The sequence below is a fragment of the Plasmodium berghei genome, assembly GCF_900002375.2.
Source record: "Plasmodium berghei ANKA genome assembly, chromosome: 10".
Classification (NCBI taxonomy): Eukaryota; Apicomplexa; class Aconoidasida; order Haemosporida; family Plasmodiidae; genus Plasmodium; species Plasmodium berghei.
The window spans coordinates 89,228-110,753 of record NC_036168.2 but is presented as its reverse complement, the minus strand read 5'-3'; the positions used below and the strand labels follow the sequence as shown (position 1 = coordinate 110,753).

General features: G+C 23.5%; 4 protein-coding genes across 4 annotated transcripts; 3 read left to right on the top strand and 1 right to left on the bottom strand.

Moving 5' to 3' along the window:
- Positions 1–2,060: 2,060 nt before the first annotated feature.
- PBANKA_1001500 (alpha/beta hydrolase, putative) lies at positions 2,061–4,136 on the top strand (the record flags this gene model as incomplete). The annotated part of the gene is made up of 1 exon (XM_034565083.1): positions 2,061–4,136. One exon carries the CDS (start codon positions 2,061–2,063, stop codon positions 4,134–4,136), a length of 2,076 nt encoding a protein of 691 aa, XP_034421815.1.
- A 2,865-nt stretch (positions 4,137–7,001) lies between these two features.
- Positions 7,002–9,824, top strand: PBANKA_1001400 (pre-mRNA-splicing factor CLF1, putative; the record flags this gene model as incomplete). Its single annotated transcript, XM_034565082.1, has 6 exons — positions 7,002–7,028; positions 7,246–8,649; positions 8,752–8,859; positions 8,977–9,075; positions 9,292–9,591; positions 9,711–9,824. The coding sequence occupies 6 exons, from the start codon at positions 7,002–7,004 to the stop codon at positions 9,822–9,824; spliced, it is 2,052 nt and encodes a 683-aa protein (XP_034421814.1).
- A 5,023-nt stretch (positions 9,825–14,847) lies between these two features.
- On the top strand, positions 14,848–17,350 carry PBANKA_1001300 (conserved Plasmodium protein, unknown function; the record flags this gene model as incomplete). The annotated part of the gene is made up of 2 exons (XM_034565081.1): positions 14,848–15,295; positions 15,435–17,350. 2 exons carry the CDS (start codon positions 14,848–14,850, stop codon positions 17,348–17,350), a joined length of 2,364 nt encoding a protein of 787 aa, XP_034421813.1.
- Positions 17,351–18,048: 698 nt separating this feature from the next.
- Positions 18,049–20,964, bottom strand: PBANKA_1001200 (conserved Plasmodium protein, unknown function; the record flags this gene model as incomplete). The annotated part of the gene is made up of 1 exon (XM_034565080.1): positions 18,049–20,964. One exon carries the CDS (start codon positions 20,962–20,964, stop codon positions 18,049–18,051), a length of 2,916 nt encoding a protein of 971 aa, XP_034421812.1.
- Between the last annotated feature and the right edge of the window lie 562 nt (positions 20,965–21,526).

Below are 21,526 nucleotides of genomic sequence, written 5' to 3'. Positions count from 1 at the left end.
TATTATGGAAGTATATATATTTATTTAGTTATTTTATAATTAAAATGAAAGAAGAGCGAACAAATATTTCTATAAAAATTTTGAATTATATTTATCATTTTATATGCACGCTTTTAAGACTCGATATTTTTGCTTGTTTTCTTGTGTGTATGCATGTATAATAAATGCACAAATATGTATCTACTTATATTATGTATAATTTATACATTATTTTCTTCTTTTACAATAAAACAAATATTTACAACAACAGTATATAATATATGTAATTTTTACTGTTGTATTTTTCCTTTCACGGATTAAAAAACATGCAAAAAGACCTATCAAAATGCTTAGTGTTACATAGACATACATAAGTAGTGGAATAATATATTTAATTAATTTTTGTGACACTCCTAGGTTTTAATAATGTACACGTGTGCGTATATGCATATGTTATTGTGTGATATTTTTTAAATTTTATATAGTATTTAATTTGTTTCCTTTTCATTTGTGTATGAATTAATAATTGTTTATTTCATATATTAATGTATGTAACATGCATTTCCAAAATATCTGACTGTTTTGTGAGCATATTTTCCAAGCCTATATTTGAGAATAAAACAACTCTCAAAGTAAAGCAATATAATTATATATATGTATGCATGAATAGTTGCATTTTTTTATATTGCCATAGTGATAAAATATAGTCAATAATTTTTGTGGTGTTATTAGTTTTTAATGTAAATTTATTATAATTTGTTAAATTTTATGCTTTGTATGTTTATATATTTTGGCATTTGTTTATACATATTTATAGTATATTCTTATTATTACTTTTTTTATGTTGTGTGTACAGTGCTTTGAAATAAATATATATTTTTCTTTGTGTTATATAAATAGACATTTAAAAAAAATAACTTAATTACATGTACGTCTAAACACATACATATTTGTATCCAAATATAATATATTTTTTTTATAAATTAGTTCTAAAAATAGAAGCGATTCATATTGTTTTGTGTGCATTTCCAAGTAATGTATATTATGTATAGGTTTAAAAATAATCGAAGGATTTTTATATAAGAGAATATGAAAGCAAAATCTGTAGGCGTAAAAATAAAAATAAAAGATAAAATAGGGGGAAAAATATATTATTTTAGATGCATTTTCACTGAATGTGGTTCGTATTTTTATAACGTTATATATATAATTAGTTACTATTGACATTGTTACATGTATATAATAGCAAAATTCATTGTTGAAAAAACATAATTGCGTTGTAAAATGATAATATATATATTCTTTATTTTGTATTGTTATATCAATGTAAAGAAATTCTTTAAATTATATGCATATTCAGTGTGTTATTATTGTGCATTTTTAAATTATTATAAAAATTGTTCTTTGTAATATTTAAAATTTTATTAAAAAAAATATATATGTAAGTTTGCATTTAATGTTATAATAAAGTTTGTAAATTATTAATTTTGGGGGAAAATATTGAAACGTGTTTTTTATTTACTTTATTATTATTAATTTTTTTCATTGCTTTTTTTGTATATCGGAATTTAATTAACATATATGTATATTGCATTTATATATTTGTACACAATTTATTATTATAATTTTTATACGTGCATGCATATATTATATACGCAATGTCCATTTTTTAGTATGTATATATATATATATATTGTATGGAAACTGTATTTTTAAATTTGTAGTTTTACGTAAATTTTTTTTTACATTTTCTATGGTAAAACTGATAGCATATTCATTATGCGTGTACATTAGAATTAGTGTGCATATATATACTGTATTATATATGTAGTTTAAAATAAACGCGCAGAATGGCTACATATTGTATTTTGTAAATTTTCATTATGTTTTACTATTTAATATTTGATTATTATATGTATATATTTACATCCTTTTTTATTTGAAAAAAGAAAAGAAAAATAATTCACCAATATATTATATTAGAAGTTTATTAAAATAGACAGTAATTTATGAGTTCGTGAGTTTCCAATTGTTATTATACAAGTTATACGAAAGATAATAAGTAATTAAGAGAAGGTATAATGGGTAATGCGCTACTAAATCATTTTATCTTTCGCCCACATCCACCGAGTTATGCAAAAAACAATAAAAATTTACATTTTATAAAAACGAAACATAAAAGTATTATATGCGGTTTTTATTTAAACAATCATGCAGATATAACAATATTGTTTAGTCATGGGAATGCAGAAGATATAGGTGATATTGTAGAATATTATGATAGATATTCTAAGTATATAAAAGTAAATATGTTTATGTATGACTATAGTGGTTATGGTCATAGTACAGGATATCCTAATGAAGAGCATATATATAATGATGTAGAAGCAGTATATGATTATATGATTAAATCATTATCTATTCCATCAGAAAAAATAATAGCATATGGTAGAAGTTTAGGCTCTACAGCCTCTGTACACATAGCTACAAAAAAAAATATAAAGGGTTTAATACTTCAATGCCCAATAGCGTCAATACATCGAGTGATGTTTCGATTAAAACATACATTACCCTATGATTTATTTTGTAATATAGATAAAATACATACTGTTAACTGTCCTATTTTATTTATACATGGTATGAAAGATAGAGTGATATCATATCATGGAACAATGGACATGCTTAAGAGAGTAAAAGTAAATACATATTATTCGTTTATTGAAGAAGCTGATCATAATGATATAGAAAGATTTTATTTTAAGGAATTGAATTCATCTATAGTTACATTTATTTATATTTTAAAAACTAACACACGTTATATTGATAATATTGTAAATGACATCTCAAAACTAAGTATTCACAAATTAAGAAATAAATATATATTAAATAATAGTGATGGTGTTAAAACGAAATTAAAAGGTATTATGAACGAAATTCAAAAATCCAATCATAAAACTAAACCTGAAAATAAGCGTAATAACATATTTTACCGAGCAAATTTAAACCCGTCCCGGACCTCAAATAACGAAAACGATTATAATACAGTTAAAGAAAACCAAGAAAGTAGTAAAGATGTAACTAAAATTAGTAAAGAGAACGATCATTATTCATCTGTGACAAGTATTAGCACTATATTCGAACCAGAAGAATGGAAAACTGAAGGAATCCCTAATAAAACATTTTATGAAAGTGATGATATGAATCTTGAAGATATTTCAGAGTATTTCTATAATAATGTATCCCTTCTGCATTTTTATAAAGTTAAAAGATGGGAAAAAATTGTTAATGAAAATTATAATAAAAATAGTAAACTGCAATCTTGTAAAAATAAAATCAATGGCACATCTCAAATGGACATATGCAGAAAATATAATAATTATACAGAAAATTCCAATAATAACAATTCGAATGAATGTACTAAGCATGGGAATCTAAATCAAAATACAAATAACAATAATTTTATAAGTAGAAATAACACTAGTAAAAGTGAAAGTAAAATCAGAAACAATAATGGTAAAAATAAAATAATTTATAGTGCTTCTGGCAACTTAGACATAAATAGCAATAGTATTGCATCGAAAAAAGGGGCGAAAAGTGGAAGTTCCAGTTACATATATAGCCCAAAGAGAAATATAAATCCAAAGAGAAATATAAATCCAAAGAGAAATATAAATCCAAAGAGAAATATAAATCCAAAGAGCAATTTAAAAAGTTATAATACACAAGGTTCAGAAAAATTGATCTCAAATGGTGCAAGTGATAGTATGAGTTCTATAAAAAGAGATGAATTATCAAGCAGAGAAGGGATAGCAAGTTTTTATAATATAAAAAGCGAATCAAATATAAGTAGTAATATGTCTGTAACTAGCGATAAGAAAATCATCGCCAAGAAAGGGAAACAAAGTAGAAATAATAGTCACGAACAAGGTGGTAGCAATTCTAGCGGTAATATTAGTGGAAATGATGCGTCGAAGAGTGATGCCCTTAAATGTTATTTGAGTGATAATGTGGGTAATAATAAAATTGAAATAAATAAATTAAAGGGAAAAATTCAAGTAAATAATAATAACGTTAGTAAGTATTATGAAACTTCAAATAATGAAACAAATTTTTTTGACATTTCTCAAGAAAATAATACTTCGGAATCTTCAAAATAAAAAAATAACAATCAGATCGTAATCAAAGAGTATATTGAGAATGAGAAAGCCTAATTACAATGGAAATTCAAATAGAAAATAAAAATTTATAAGAAAATATTAATAATAAAATAAATTCGTTAATGATTTTATTTATGCAGAGCATAGTAATGATATAAGAAATTTTGATAAAAATAATAAAATTTCAAAATCCCTAATAAAGATTCTATTACTAGTAAAAATATCATGGTAAACAGTATTAACAAACTTTTTTCCAATTATTCTAATTCAAATAAAAAATTGATATAATATTAAACATGCATGAGAAATATATATATTATAAATACACAAATATGAAAATAATTTATTTTTTTAACTGAATGCTAAGATATGATTATTGTGTGAATAGTTACGTGGTATGCTTACTTTTGAGAATTGGAAAAAATTATCTTTTATTTGAGTTACGTGTTTTCTTCTTTTTATAGAAATGGAAACAAAACTGATGAAAGTGGTAATGACAGCACACGCAGGCGCGTACTTATTTTTTATGGGCTATTCTACGATTGGTTAAAAGAAACTGAAAATTATTAGAACATGCGATATTGTTAGTATACATGAGATCATGTGAGAACGAATTGTACTACTAGAAATATGTGCTGATGGAGAAAGTTAAATAAATTAAATTTGATGATAATCGAATGAGCTATAATATAAATGCGGGCTTCGTAAAGTTTGTTTTTTTTATGCATATGTTTTTTTTAATTTTTTGTATTTTCTTAATATATGGATTTTATTAATTTTAGAGATAAATATTTACAAGAGTGTAAATATTTTAATGAGTAAAAGCGTTAAAAAAAGAAATAATTTTTTCCAAATTTGAGCTTGTGGGTATGAATAAAGGGAACGAAGAAATCACCAAAATATATGCGAAAGTGAGTTACATAATCTGAAAAGAAAACAATGAATTACAACCACAGCTATATAAGCGCGAATGCGTAGTATGTGCATATATAAGTATGCATGGGAATGTAGATATAAAAATGTAAAAGGATTCAGTATTCCGAATGATGGAAGATATAATTGCTTACACCGAGTATTCACATCACTAATCACCGGTTATCCCTTTTGAAAATTAAAAATAAAACAAACTGATTTTTACACCACCCATATGTGTATGTATGTGATGGTGTATTAATCTCCCTGATATGTATTGTTTATTATTATCAAAATTTGCATTTTATTTGATTTTTTCTTTATTTGCTATTTTTCGAGAAAAATACAAATTTTTATTAATATTTTTTGTCAATTATACGCTATATTAAAAAATATAATGTAAAATTTTTTGTTAATGCACATATATAGAGCGACGGATAGTATTGTATATGCCTCGTCAAATGATACCATTATATGTTTTTCACACATACATACATATGTATATGTATGAATAGTTATATGGAAATAATAATGGTTATGTATTTTGGTGCAGGCATGTTATTTTTTTACGAAACGACATTATCTCATTATTTAATTTAATATTGTTTTGTTTTACATGTTTTATTTTGCTATTTTCCTTTTAATTCTTTTCTTTTTTTAATAAATTATTTGAACCAACTTTTATTAAAAGCGTTTTCACTTTTATTTGTTAAAGGTAAGCGAGTAGCTGGCAGCATAAAATGCTCAAAGACGCCATATAAAGGCAAAGTAAATGTATGCATATATAATTGCATATATTTAGTGTCAAAATGTATATACTTTATTGAACTTTTTATCTTTAATATAATAAGAATGCTTATTTGTAAGAAGGGGGAATAGGGAAGGTATATCTATTTTTTATGGAAATAAATATTCTATAATGAATAGAAATATGAAAAAAAAAAATAATGCAATAATTGTATTCATATTTGAGGTAATAATATCAATATTGTTTATTTTAAATGGAATGTATAATGCCCATATTTAAGAATAAAAATATTCATAAAATAATAAGAAATTGCAATAATCATATATGTAATATATTTCCAAATATGGACATACGCACACTTTTATTGTGATATATTTATCACGAAACTTTCTTAAAAATTGTTGTATTCCATAATGGATTACCTCTTGAAACGATGTTATGAATAGTGCGGAATAGAGGATAATTATGTTTCTTTTCCATTTTTTATTTTTATTTTCACATAGCTAAAATTTTATATTTTATTCAAATTAGAGCATCTTTGTCATTTTATTATAAATAGTTTTTACAGCAATTTGTGAAAAAAAAAAATTAATAGATAATAACAGAAAATTCCAAAATTAAGTTTATAGCAAAAATTGCTGATAACTGTTTAGCTGAATTCAAAATTTTGTATCGTTTTTTTTGCCAATAGATAAATATCTTTTGGAATAAATTTCTATTGGATGAAAATATTATGGAAGTTATCGTTACAGTGGAAAATATATTATGTATGTATATATATTTTTTTCAGTGAATAATTATTTTGATAAATTCATAAAATGAAAACTAGTAGAATGAAAGGATGAAAAAAAGGAATAATGAAATAGAAAAATATTTTGAGCACAGCTAAATATTATATATAATTTTTTGTTTGTTTGCTCACAAAAAAAATAGCCTTTAAAATGGCGCGTTAATAATTTGTTTATTGTTTTTATTCGTGATTTTGTTTACTATTTTTTTGGCGTTTCCCATATATAATTTTTTCGTAAAAAGGTTCAGTTTGAACTTGCGAAATTTGACGAGGGAGAAAATAAAAATGTATTTATTGCAAAATACGAAAAAATATATTTTATAGTAATATTTTTCTCCTTTTCTATTCTTTTAACTAAAAAAGCGAAACAAAATATGTAGTAAGGGCATACACTACTTCGAACCCTAAGAGCAATATGTATACAAACAGTAAAAACATTCAGGTAAGATGTTAAGCGAAAAATCTTACGAATGATGAAAAGGGCACATCCCCTATAAATTTTTATGCATATCACATGAAGATACCGTATATTATTATTTGCGTTATATACTGTGTTTTGGGGGGAGGAAAAGAAACTTATTTATCATGTTTCGACTATGTATTGCATTTTATCACAAAAATGGTGTGCCCATATTACAACCCTTCTTTTTTTGCATCAGGTCAAGAATAAAAACGCCGCAGATGTACAAATTACGGCAGAACAACTCATTAAAGAAGCTTTGGATTTTGAAGAGGTTGAGAAAAAAGTAAATTACAATTTAATAGATGAAGATGAGCTAAATGAATATAAAATTTCTAAAAGAAAAGAATTTGAAGACTCAATAAGAAAAAGAAGATATTTAATAAATACATATATAAAATATGCGTTATGGGAAATTAAACAAAAAGATATAAAAAGATGTAGATCTGTTTTTGAAAGAGCATTGAACATTGATTACACAAATAAAAATTTATGGTTGAAATATATAGAAGTAGAATTAACAAATAAGAATATTAATAGTGCTAGAAATTTATTAGAAAGAGTGGTTTTATTATTACCTTTAGAAAATATATTTTGGAAAAAATATGCACATTTAGAAGAAATTTTAAATAATTTTGTTAATGCTAGAAATATATATGAGCGTTGGGTTAAGTGGAAAATTGATGAAACTGCTTTTTTATGTTATATAAATTTTGAAGAGCGATGTAAGGAAATAAATAAATGCCGAGAAATTTTTGAGCAACTTATTGTTAATATACCTAAATTAGAATGCTTTTATAGATTTATAAAATTTGAAAAGAAATATAAAAATATTAGTAGAGCTAGAGCATGCTATGAAAAGTGTATTGAATTATTGCCATCTCAATTTTTAGATCAACATTTTTATATACATTTTTCTAAATTTGAGGAAGAAAATAATGAATATGAAAGATGCCGAAAAATATATATCGAAGCATTAAAAAGATTACCACGTGAAAATAGTGATATCTTATATAAAAATTTTTTACAGTTTCAAAAAAAATATTCTGAAAAAGAAGAATTAGATCAAACATTGTTATATAATGAAAGGATACATTTTGAAGAAGCACTAAAAAAAACTCCTAATGATTATGACATTTGGTTTAATTATATAAAATTAGAAGAACAAAATATTAACTTAATAAATAAAGAAAAATCGATAATACGGATAAGAGAATTATATGAAAGAGCTATAAGTATAATACCACAAATATTTACTAAAAAATATTGGAAACGTTATATATATTTATGGATTAATTATTCCGTTTTTGAAGAATTATATGCAGATAATATAGATCGAGCTCGACAGGTTTATAGTAATATATTTAAAATACTTAGCAAGCAAAATTTTACATTTAAAAAAATGTATATACTTTATGCAAATTTTGAAATCAGACAAATGGGCATTGATAAAGCTCGAGCTATATTTAATCATGCTATTGAAAATGTAAAAAATGAAAAAATATTCCAAGAGTACTGTGACATGGAATTACGCCTTGGTAATGTCAAAGAGTGTAGAACTATTTACTCCAAATATGTGGAAGCCTTTCCATTTAACTCAAAGGTAAGGATCATTTTATGGATCAATCAACAGCCCATTCATGTTATCGATTCGTATATATTTGTATTTTTATATATATATATTTTTTTGCATTTTCCATCACAGGCCTGGATTGCCATGATAAATTTCGAACTATCATTGGACGAGATCGAACGAGCCCGGCAAATAGCTGAAATAGCGATACATATAGATGATATGAAACTTCCGGAATTGGTACTTTTGCGTGAATAATAAAAATGGAATTTGTCTGCATCGTTATATAAATTCAAATAAATTAATATTTTTTGAGTATGTTATAAATTCAGTTTAAATTTTATATCTTGTTCACAGATATGGAAAGCCTATATCGATCTTGAAATAAACTTGCAAGAATACGAAAATGCAAGTAAACTTTACGAAAGATTGCTTAATATTACGCAACATTATAAGGTAAGGGTGAATTGAATCATCATCGATGAAAAAGGAAATGGAAATAAAAGGGGGCATGAAAAAAGGCTTATCTTTTTACTATTATATCGTAATTTATAGTTTGTTATGGTGTTCCTTAGTTCTTAAAAAAATGGGTGGAGCTGTTTATTCCTCAGTGTATTATATTTTACTATTTTATTATTTTATATATTTTTGTTTGCTTTTTTCTTTTCCTAGGTATACAAAAGCTATGCAGAGTTTCAGTACGTATATTTGGACAATATAAACAAATGCAGAGAAATACTGGAGAATGGAATTGAGTTTTGCAAAAAAAATGAACTAACAAATGAAAGATCAATATTGTTAAGCTTTTTATATGAAATTGAAAAGGATCATGGGGATAATGAAATTATAGAGAAAACCTTAGAAAGGTTACCAAAGAAAGTAAAGAAGAAAAAAATAATTAAAAGCAATGACGACGAAGTGGTAGAGGAATTTATCACTTACGTTTTCCTCGACGACAAAACACAGTCACAGGTAAAGGGAAAATATAAGAAAACATACAAAAACATGAAAATAAACCATTTGATACATCATCGTATTATGCGCCCATATACATGCATGTTGTATATAAACTTTTTGTTTTCCTCCAACAGAACATGAAGATATTACAAAAGGCCATGGAGTGGAAAAAGAAGATGGAACAACACGAAAAGGAAAAGGTAGAAAATGAACAAAAAAATGATAAAGAAATGTCCCAAGAAATATAATCCATCAAAAGTAAACAATAAAATTGTTAAAGAAAATAAAAACGAAGAGAAAAGTACATTCATCCAGTATAAATCTTTTTGTATATTTGTAAATATTAATGAAAATAAATAAGGCGAAAATGCATATATATTTTTTGCTTTTTCACAAAGGGTTACTTTTTATTACGTGAATGCATGCTCTTATTTTTCCCTTTTAATTAATGTACAAATGCGCATGTATAAATACGTATATGACCATATTCATAGAGCTGTGTATGCACAGTATCCATTTTTTATGTTTTCATTTGTTTCTTTATTATTATTATCATATCTTTAAACCTAAAGGTATTATGTTTAGTTATGCGTTTCATTCTTCCTAACCATTAATGTGCAACATTATAAAAAATTACTAATTAAAAAAATAATAACTATTATAAAAATTTTAATACGAAATTAATATATATATCTATCTTATGCACTTTCTCAATGTAAAAAATTGGTAGAATATAGAAAATCGACAATTCCAAAAATCTGCACATGCTTGTTATGTTTACATAGTATGAATATACACATGTGAGTAATTTGCTGTGTAAACAAATATATAAATGTGAATTTTTTCGTTTTTTTAAAAAGCACTAAGGAATAAAAAGAATTAAAACGACTTAATATGTATTGATATCAATATTATTAATGTTTTTCTAACGGAAATTTGACTTAAACTCAAAGAAAATAATAACGAAAAAATAGTTTTTGTTTAGTTCCAAATTTTATTCCCGTTCAAAATAAAATGCACAAAAATCCGTAATGTATTAATTTTATTTAATTTGCTCAAAGCGAAATAACGATGTGTATATTAAATGTGATGAGAAAAAAAGATGTATATATAAGTTTCATCCATTGGTAAATTATAGGAAAGTTGTGGAATAAAAAAGAAGCTCGGAAATTTGATTTATTCATTTGTTTATTTTTTTTTTTTTGTGTGTTTCCTTCAATGATATAATAGCCCATTAGAAAGAGGCACACAAAACAAAATAATTAATAACTACATAAATGAAAATATAAATTTGAAAAATAATGTTTAACACTTTTGGATATATTGTTACATTTTTTATTATAAAAAAGTGGTAATATAGCTTTGAGGGCGAGGAAATTGACAAAGTTACACACACTATCAACTATAGTGGGGATTATACGAGCATGCTAATATGTATTTATATTGTATATGCATGTTATATATATAAATTCGAATATGCATTGTAAAAAATTCATAGGTTGAAAGTTTCTTCTGTAATTTGTAAAAAAATGACTATAAATGATATCGTGTTATAGATAGATATTGGGACATAGCAAATGCATACATTAATAATAAAAACGCTTAAGTATTAATGTATATGAAAATGCACAATACTACACATATTGATATTTGTGTGCTACAGTGTTTTGCGTTTGTTTAACTGTATATAGTTTACTATTATATTTATTAAAAAAAATCGAGGTATCTAAAATGAAAAAAAATTGAGCATCGATAAAAAATAAGCATACGGATAATTCTTTAAGAAATATTATGCAAATAAGTAAATGATGATATAGCTGAATGTATTATACAATAATGTAAATATAAAATTTTTAAGAATGCCTAATAGGAAAAAACCTAATAAAAGATGTTTTTTTAAATCGTCATACTGATTTTATAACCATTATTTTGGTAATTGGGGCTAAGAAATATAATTTATTTCATAGGACATTTATATTATAAAAGTGTATATAATTATTTTTTTTATAAATGTATTAATATGGAAATAAGCATGGGTGTAATGTGTATAATATACTTGGATAAAAAAATGGAATAAAATATAATACTGAAAAGCAAAAGAGGATATAATTTTATGAATTTTAGCATATTTACAAACTGAGCATTATGTATATATAGGGACATAATAATTTGGTTCATAAAAAAAATGAGCATGTGCATAAATTTATATTTATTGACGGATGTTAAAAAATGTGCATCGTCAACGAATATATATATCAATTTTAGATCGATAATATGAGTAAAAAATGAAATAAATAAAATGAATAGGTAAAAATGACTGAATATTTTTATATTATAAAAATGCATATAAGACTATAGCACGAATTGAGAAATACACTACTGGGAATATTTATAATTGGTTGCTTATATATGTCATGTTTTTTTATTATGTGTATATACGATATTTTATATAAGAAAATGTTGGATTGAGAAAATACACAAGCTTTACATAATTTATATTTTTATTTCTTCAATTATTTTTACATTTATTCGAACTCATTTCTTATTCGGACTTTTAATTAACTGTATTATAATTTTTTTTGTATCGTACACTATATTTTAGAATTATGTAATTGAAGCTATATTAGATGCATACACAAAAAGAACACTAGTTATTATGTATAATTTATTTAGTTTATATAATTTAGTTAATATATTTATTTTATGGACAATTTTTTGTCGTGTGTTAATACATGCTTATGTATAACCATTTTAACGTATGATAACATTGTTAAAAATTTTTATAAATTGTATTTTTTCTTAATTTAATAAGTGTTATGATATATATTATACATAGAAATATACAAATATATATGGCATATGTTACCAATTTTGTGGTAATTTAATATGCTGCAAAAAATTTTCCCCAATTTATAATTTACAACCGAGAAAATTTACGCATGCATATATTCATAAGATATGAGAAAGATTGTATGAACTCTCCATTTTAACAGTTTTCATTTATGTTTTTATAATGCATAAGAATACACTTATAATATTTTAGAAAAACATAAAGCGTAATAAAAAAGTGTATCAGTAAAGGTTCTTATTATATCCATTTTTATGGTGTGTATGTTTTTTTAATAAAATTAGCATATTGTTTTGTCTACCTATTTTTGTAAGTTAATGCAATGAATTATATTTTTTTGCGGTGATAGAATTTCAGATTGATTATTTATTTCACAAGCATTTATATAAATACTTGAATAGATATATGAATTGTACCATGTAAATATGCTTATAAATACTATTTACAAATAATTATATATATTCTTTTTTTGAGATCATCGCTTCGTATTAAAAAACGAAACCTTTTAATTTTTTATAAATTTATGAGGATTTTCTATGGTTTAATGATTTTACCTTTTATCATGCATCGCTGAGCTTTTTTTCAGCAGTTGTATTTTTTTTTATTTTTATTACAAAGCATGTGCATTAATATATGCGCTTGTGCATATCTGTATTAAGTATGCATATAGTATATATAAAAAAATATTATATATATATAGAAGTGTAAAGAATTATAATGTTTAAGTATACATAATTTATACACATTTTGCAGACTTATGTGTAAGAAAAGAGAGAAATAGTTCCTCCTCTTTTATTTAATTTTCGCACATTATTATATTCATATATACATTTTTTATCCAGTACAATTATTTAACTACGATTTTTTGTGTTACTGTTTATAAATTTTATAAATAAATTTTTTGGGGTTATGCCAAATTTTTATTCATTTTTTCTCCATTTATACATTATGTTTCATATTTAAATAGTGTATATTTTTCATAATAATGCATAAAACTATTTATTTTACAAGAAGTTTAATATATAGAAATATATGATATTAGTGCCTACATACATGTGTATGAAATATTTATTATGATGCTTATAAAGTAGGATAAATATTAGCGCATCGTAATATAGATTTGGTATCAAACCAAATGTGGTTATGGCATGTATAGATGTGTATTAATTTTTTTAATTTATTATTTTAATTATTACACTTCGCCTTTCCGTTTTTTGATTTATTCCCTTTTGCTTTTATATTAGTTAACTAACTGACATTGCATGCTATGTGAAAATAGTTAAAAATTTTGTAATGGAGAAGAAGCATTCTGTATATTTTTTTTGTATATTAAATAAAATTTATATGTAAAAAAAAGAAAAAAAAAAGTAACTTCCTGGTACAAGCTGGCTGATAAGTTTAGCAAATTTGCTTAACCATTTGTCTTTATTTTTATTTACATTGGAACTTTTATTTTGTTTCATTCTTTTTGAAATAATAAATTATTTTTTAATTGTATCCATCATCCGTCAAAAATAATGTTTTAGCATGATCCATGGTTTAATTTATTGCCCTCTTATTTTCCATCTTATTTTATTAGCCTTTTTTATGTAGATAATGTTATATGTTTATAAATGGTCATATATACTTTGTTTGTATCCATATAATATATATATGAATACTTAATGCTATTTTCACATTTTTTTAATGAATATTAGTAAAAATGCATATGCGCGTATTATTAAAGCACATGTTCACATATAGATGTGTAAGGTAGTATATATATGTATGTGCGTATTACTAATACATTCAATTGTCTACATAATATATGTATATAGTATATGAATATTTGAGCATTTGCTTTGGGGGAAGGCATTTATCTTTTATCCTCTTTGCAACTTTTTAATAAAAATAGGAAAATATAAATATAACCAAAATTTTATTACTTTTACATAGCTACATCATAGATATAGTAATATTTATGTGTATCTGTTATTTCTATCAATTAACCAAGCATTATTTCTATACGAAAATAACTAATATGTCTAGCCATATATGCGCGCATTGATATATATAACTATTATTTAGTTATGCATAACCATATTAAAAAATATATTTTTTTTTTTGTATTTTTTTTAATTGCACAAAAGGTCAATTTTTGGCTCTTATGAATTCCGGTTTTATTCCACTATTTTTATTTTCTTAATTGTATATGTTTTCCTTTTTTGATGTTTCTTTTTATATATTAAAAACAATTTTACACTTATCGTTATTCTTATTGGAATATATATATTATAATTTTTTGTATTTGATATACGCATTTATCGATGCAAATATTGTATGTTTCGTTTATTTGCCTTTTTATTTAGTATTTTATATAACTATTTTATCTGGTTATTCTTCCTATTTTATTGTCTCTCCACACGCAAACTCTTGAATAAAGTATGGTGCATACACATCCAGAAAAAGGGATATACTGTTACAATGTGAATAAAGTAAAGGATTCTATTTTATATGAATACAAATATGGAAATGAAGGAAATAATATTGATTATATAATAAAGAAGAGAAATGGTTTATTAAGGGATAGTAATCATGTAGATGTAAACATAGTTAGTAATAAACATAATAGTAACACAAATATCGATACTAATAACACAACACTTAGCAATTCCAATACAAATGATTTTAATACAGCACTAAATGATAAAAAAAATATGGGAACTCATAATAAGAAAAAAGATACCCAAAATAATACGAAAAATCGTAAGAAAACAAATAAAATTAATAAGAAACAATATTATGATAATTTAGATAATATAATATATGATAATCCAGATATTAGTGATAAAAATAATGTTACAAATAATAATAACAAGTTGGACAGTAAAGGTAATTACATACATTTGAAACACATATGATTTGAGCTTGCCATTACAATGTATAGTGCATCTTTTATTTGTTAGTATTTGTTTTATGATTAATTTAATTATATAATAAATTTATACCTTTAATGTTTTTCTATGTTTAGACACCATAAAGAGGAATCACACAAACTACATAAACGCGAAGAAAAGTAAGTTGATTACCAACCTTAACTTTTTCATGCGCATTTGTTGTAGTAAAAGCTCGTATATAAAGATTATCAATCATTATTTTAATATAATATACTGTAATGATTTAAATGTATTGTTTAAATACGAATGTATATTATATAAATTTGTTGAAGACAATGAAAGCAATTTAACAGTCGATGATTACTATAAAGGTTATATAAATTTAAATAAAATTCCAATATTGAAAAATGAGAGCATTTTATCAAAAGATATGAAACTATATATAGGAAATAATAATGAATGTTTAAAAAATAATACAAATTTAGAAAGCAATGTTTTAAATTTTATATGTATTTACGAAAGTTTAACTATAAAATTTTTTAATCATTTATTTACTAAAATAAACAATAATGAAATGGATATATATAATTCTGACATTGACAGTATTATTAATAATTTTTTAAATAAAAAAAATATGTTAAAAGAAAATGTCTTCAATTTGTTACTAAATATAAGTAAATCTTATGAAATTAAAAATGATTTTGTTATTGATGATATAAAAAACGACGAGCATATTAAAGAACAAAATGAAAAAATTATTTTCCAAATGCTAAAAAATAACATAGAGAAAAGATATAACACTGAATTAGGAGAATTCGATGATGATAAAGAATGTGAATGTTATGGAAATAATATCATTAATAACATTTGTCCCTTAAATGAACTTTATTGCGATGGATATAGTTATTACACAAACTTTAATGATAATAAGAAAAATATGAATCTAGACAATTTTTACGATTTAAAAAATGTTAGAAAAATGAACAATAAAAGTATAGATAATATTGAAAACTTAAATAAATCTAACGAAAGTGATAAATCTCCAATTTTCGAGGTAAAAGAAATTAATCTTAGTAATAGGAATTTTATTAAAATGAATAGTAACAAATCAGATGCAACAACTAGCGCTAAAACTATAGAACCTGTTTCTTTAGTTGATCCTGGGGATAGTAATCTTCCGAGCAATATGATTTCTAGTTCATTTACAACTGCTACAAGTTATTCAAATATTTATAATGATAAAAATAAGTTTGTAGATCTTTCGTCAAACTTAGTTGCTCTCAATACTATAATTGAAGAGGATGAAATTTATTTGTCCCCTAGTAATTATTCAAATGATTTAGCAATAAAAAAATACGAAAATACAATAAATAGAAACAATTTCAACGAGGAGTTATATAAAGGAGGTTTTAATGGTATGAATGAAGATATTAGTGTACATATTGAGCAAGGAGAAGACAACATAAATTCTGGAGCACTTCATAATCGTGATGAGATATATCAGAACTATGATGATATTTCAAAAAATAAAGAATCTTTGTATTTACAAAATATACAAGAAGTATTATACAAGGAAATTAATGTTTATAAAGATTTTTATAAAAAAAATATAAAAGATGATTATTCAAAAGAAAATGAAAATAAAAATAGTGTAGATAATATATATCAATTTTTAAAATATAATATGTTTATACCTAATGATAACATATATACAAATTTGATGGAAAATGGAAATGATGTATTTTTAAATAAACTAAAAAAAAGTGACAAAACTACATATAATAAATTAATGGGGAAATTGGATACTATGTATAATATAATAAATGAATTTAAAAATAATATAAAAAGAAGAAAATTAGAAAAAGACGATAATACTAATAAATATTACAATGGTTCGGCTGGTAAACAGAGGAAAAGAAAATACTGTAACGAAGAATATGATATAGAAAATGGAAATAACGGAAAAAAATCTTCGAAAAATTGCAATTATAAAAAAAATCAATTATCAAAGAGGAGCATGCGAGTTTCAAAAGGGAAAAAAATGCCATAACTATATTAATGATGAGATGGAAAGGAGAATAAATAAGATGCAAGTTGCTGGAAATTAGTATAAATGCAAGCTTAATATTTTTATTATGCATGTACTATATTGCTCCGATGTGCTTTGTGTATTTTTTTTAAACGATTTTCTACAATTTTGTGCAGTTTTCCCTGTTATATTATGCCTTTTTTTAGTAATTTTAAGTCTAGTGTGCGTTATCAATGGAATTACAGAATAATTTTGAATATTCAAATCATATATATTTAAAAAAAACATTAACGAATATATTATACAATAATGAGTGCGTATCGTTGGAAATTTTAAGTATCCACCTCATATTGATACTGTAATTTGTAATATTATTTTTTTGCTTTATTTTCAACTTATTTTATTTAATTTTATGATTTTTTTATCTATTCATATTAAATATGTACATAAAAATACGGATATAAACAAATATATTTAATTCAAAAAAATATAAGCTATTAAATGAGTTATTATATTTAACTGTAATAAAGTGAGCGGGTATTCGTTAATCTTCTTATCATTAATGATAGAAGCAACATCAACGTAAGATTTATCAATTATAACAAATGCCTCAGAAGCGATAATTGTTTTTTAAAAAAAATTATGTTTATTATATGTACATAAAGGCGGAAAAACATGTGTGAATATTCATATGTATATTGGGTATGATACTATACCGCTTAAGCATATACCTTTGTAGTTGTATCTATTTTGTTCGCATATTCAATTCGCCGTTTAATTTCTTTGTATATATAAACCTTATCAATTTTTTCTATTTGATTATCCTTTCCATTAGCTAATAGTTCATAGAATTCTTGGTTTAGTTTTGTCTGATATGTTAATGCAAATGATGTAAGTGTGCGTAAATGGCCTCTATAACGCATATGATTTATTTTAGTTATAGTATTGTATAATATATTTTTTAAAATATTATTTTCAAAATGAAAAAAACAATTTATTGTCAGATTTTTTATAGGATTTTGTATATTTTTATATTTTTCAAAACTTAATGAATTAATAACATTATTAAATAATGGTATTAGTTCATTCTCAATTTTAGAATTTCTCTCGATTAGATCGAGGTTGGATTTTTCTAAAAATATAAATTTTAAGCAGTTGTATAATGAGTAAACAAATCCATGGGATTTTATATCGAATTTTAGTTTATATACGAGTCCTTTATATGAAAAAGGAATAATTATGAAGTATTTAGGAGGTCGATTATTCTGCAAGTGAGTATGATTATATGTATCAGAGATTCTGGTTTTTTCTGTAAAATTTTCTACATAATATACATACTTATAAATGGTGTGTATAGTGTTGCTATTGAGAATATCACTCCAGTAAAAATACTGGATAAATGTGTTATAGACAATGTTGATTTTAAATGTTAAAATATATCTAAACATATTTTGTATTTGATAATATATGATTTTTTTTTCATGTAATTCTTTAAAGAAGTATAAACTTTTTTCAATATAAAAATAGTTATGTTTTAAAAGTAAAACCCATTTATCTTTTTTTTTCATATTTTTAAAAGATTTGAAGGTTAATAATGTAGAAATTAGAAGAATATTATTTTTACAAATTTTTATTTCTTCTGTAAATTTTGAATTTTCTAATTTTGACATTATACTAATTAATTTTAAAACTATTGAATATATTATATATTTAATGAACATATTGTTTTTCATGTTCAAAATAGTTTGTTCAATACATTTATTTATGTGCATGTTATTATCACTTGTGTTTATTTCCCAGCTATTACTACTACTTCTGGTGCTGGTGTTTTTTATTTCTTGATTGTTTCCCAAATCAACAATCCAGTAGCTATCCAAACTATTCATGATCATCAAAATAAATTTGTCATAATATTTTTTGAATAATTTTCTTTTTTTTTTGTTTATCTTTTTTATTTCGCTAAAGATACCAATAAAATTATCATCCATGTTTGAATTTTTACTATTTTGATTGTTTTGATGCGAGGGTGAAGTTGTTTTGAGACTTATGCTTTTAGTGGTAGCAATTTCTATATGGTTACTAACAATATATTCTGCACGTTTCATATTAAAAATCAAAGAAACCTTTCGTTTAATTCGTTTAACAATTTTATACAATAGTATAAAAAGGGGATATAGTGCATCTAGGTAATCTAATATTAAAATAATTGATTTTTTATAGGCAATTATAATTTGTGTTTTGTCTTGTTCAGTAAAAGGTATATTGGTACATTGTTCATAAAATTTATCAATAAAATAATGATACCTGTTGAGAACAAAAATATGAAAGTATATTTCATTGGAATGGTAGAGAAAAAATGAGTTTATAAAGCCTGCTAAATATAAAGTATATCTAAAGTATGTTAAAAAGAAAATGGAAAGAAATTCAAATTCATAGTAATCCAATTCCATTTTTGTGAAATTTTTATTACCCAATAGTTTTTCACAAAAATAGTTACTGATTAGTAATGATTCACTAATTTTTTTATTTTTACACTGACTGGTGCTTCTGAAACACTTATGTTTTTTGATTCGCTTGATGATATTGTAGCATTGGGTTTTTAAGTCTTCGTCTTTTTTACAGCCTTCTTCCTCATTATTATTTTCACTTTCTTCACTTTCATTTCCCTTATTTTTTTGATTCCCTTTTTTTCTTATTTCAAAATGTTCCAAAATAGCTTCTACAAATATGCGTTTTCTATAAAAAGGAAAATATATTAGGATCTTTCGAGACCAGTTTTTTTTTATTCGTTTTTTTATCTTTTTTTTCAAATATAGGGTTGCATCACAATATATAGATGAGTTTTTTTTTCCATTCTTATTTTTTTCAAATATTATATTATTTTTCTCAAATCTAAGGTAAGAACAATTCGTTATAGCATTAACATTACACATATCGTTAAAAATTTTGTTACTATACTTTTTAAAAATTTCGTATGATACTAAATTTTTAAATATATCTAAACTTTTAATAATTTCGTAGTTTTCGAATAAAAATTGTTTCTTTGTGCAATTAAGGTATTCAAAAATGTTTAAAAATTGTCTATCCATATTATACCCCAAATTTGTGGTTATGCTTACATCGGTTATTGTGATATCATCTTCAATGCTACTATCCTCATATGAATTACTATGGCTACTATTTCTTTGAATCATTATATCGATTGACTTTTTTCGATTTCTGTTACGTTTTATCGTATATAATTCATTGTTATGTTCACTGAAATTTATCAAATCTATGTTTTCACTATTATCGTTTTCATTCCCTTTGATTTCGTTATTATTCGGGGGTACTGAATTTTTGAAATTTTTAAGTAATATATTTTTTTTATTTCTTTTTTTACTTCCATTTTTAGGTTTATTTACCGAATTCATACATTTAGGGTTATTTTTTCCTGTTAATTTGCTATTGAAAGTAGTTGTTTGATTTTTTACATTTCTGATGTTAATATATATAGACCCTTGGCTTTCTTTTTTTTCACCAACATATGTTTCTTCCTCTTTATGTTTCCTTTTTTTAATTTCATTTTTGTGATAACTTGCAGGTGGTCTTTTTTTTTCGACACACCGTTTATTGTTATTGATGATAAAATGCATCGAGGTGAATTTTACACAATGTCCAATTTTATTAATTTTTTTTCTAGTAATTAATATGTAATGGTAAAATATATTAATTTAAATGGTTATGAATTATATTATGAACAAAAAGAATAAACGCAACGCAATATCGTTAATAAAATAAATATACATAGTTAGATTAAATAAAAGAATATTATTTTTTAGTTCTTTTTAAATTTTAATGCATAAAGAATGAAATGTAATGAATAAGCGAAATGAGGTTTATGAAATGCGCACAAAAATACACATTATATATTATATAGAGCTTGTAATACTCAGAATTATATATTATATCAAAACATTTAGGATATACTATATTTTGACGAGGTCTATTGGTATAAATTTATAATTACATAAATTTATATTCAATATCTATTTATAAAAAATTGTGAAAAATACAATTAATAAAAATTGAGTAAAATTATTATTTTCTGAAGTGTAATAATTATAATGAATAAATATCGAAAAAAAATATGTAAAGTTTTTTTTCAATGCTTATAATACGCCTTAGCAAGGAATGTGTACCTCTACTAAGTACACA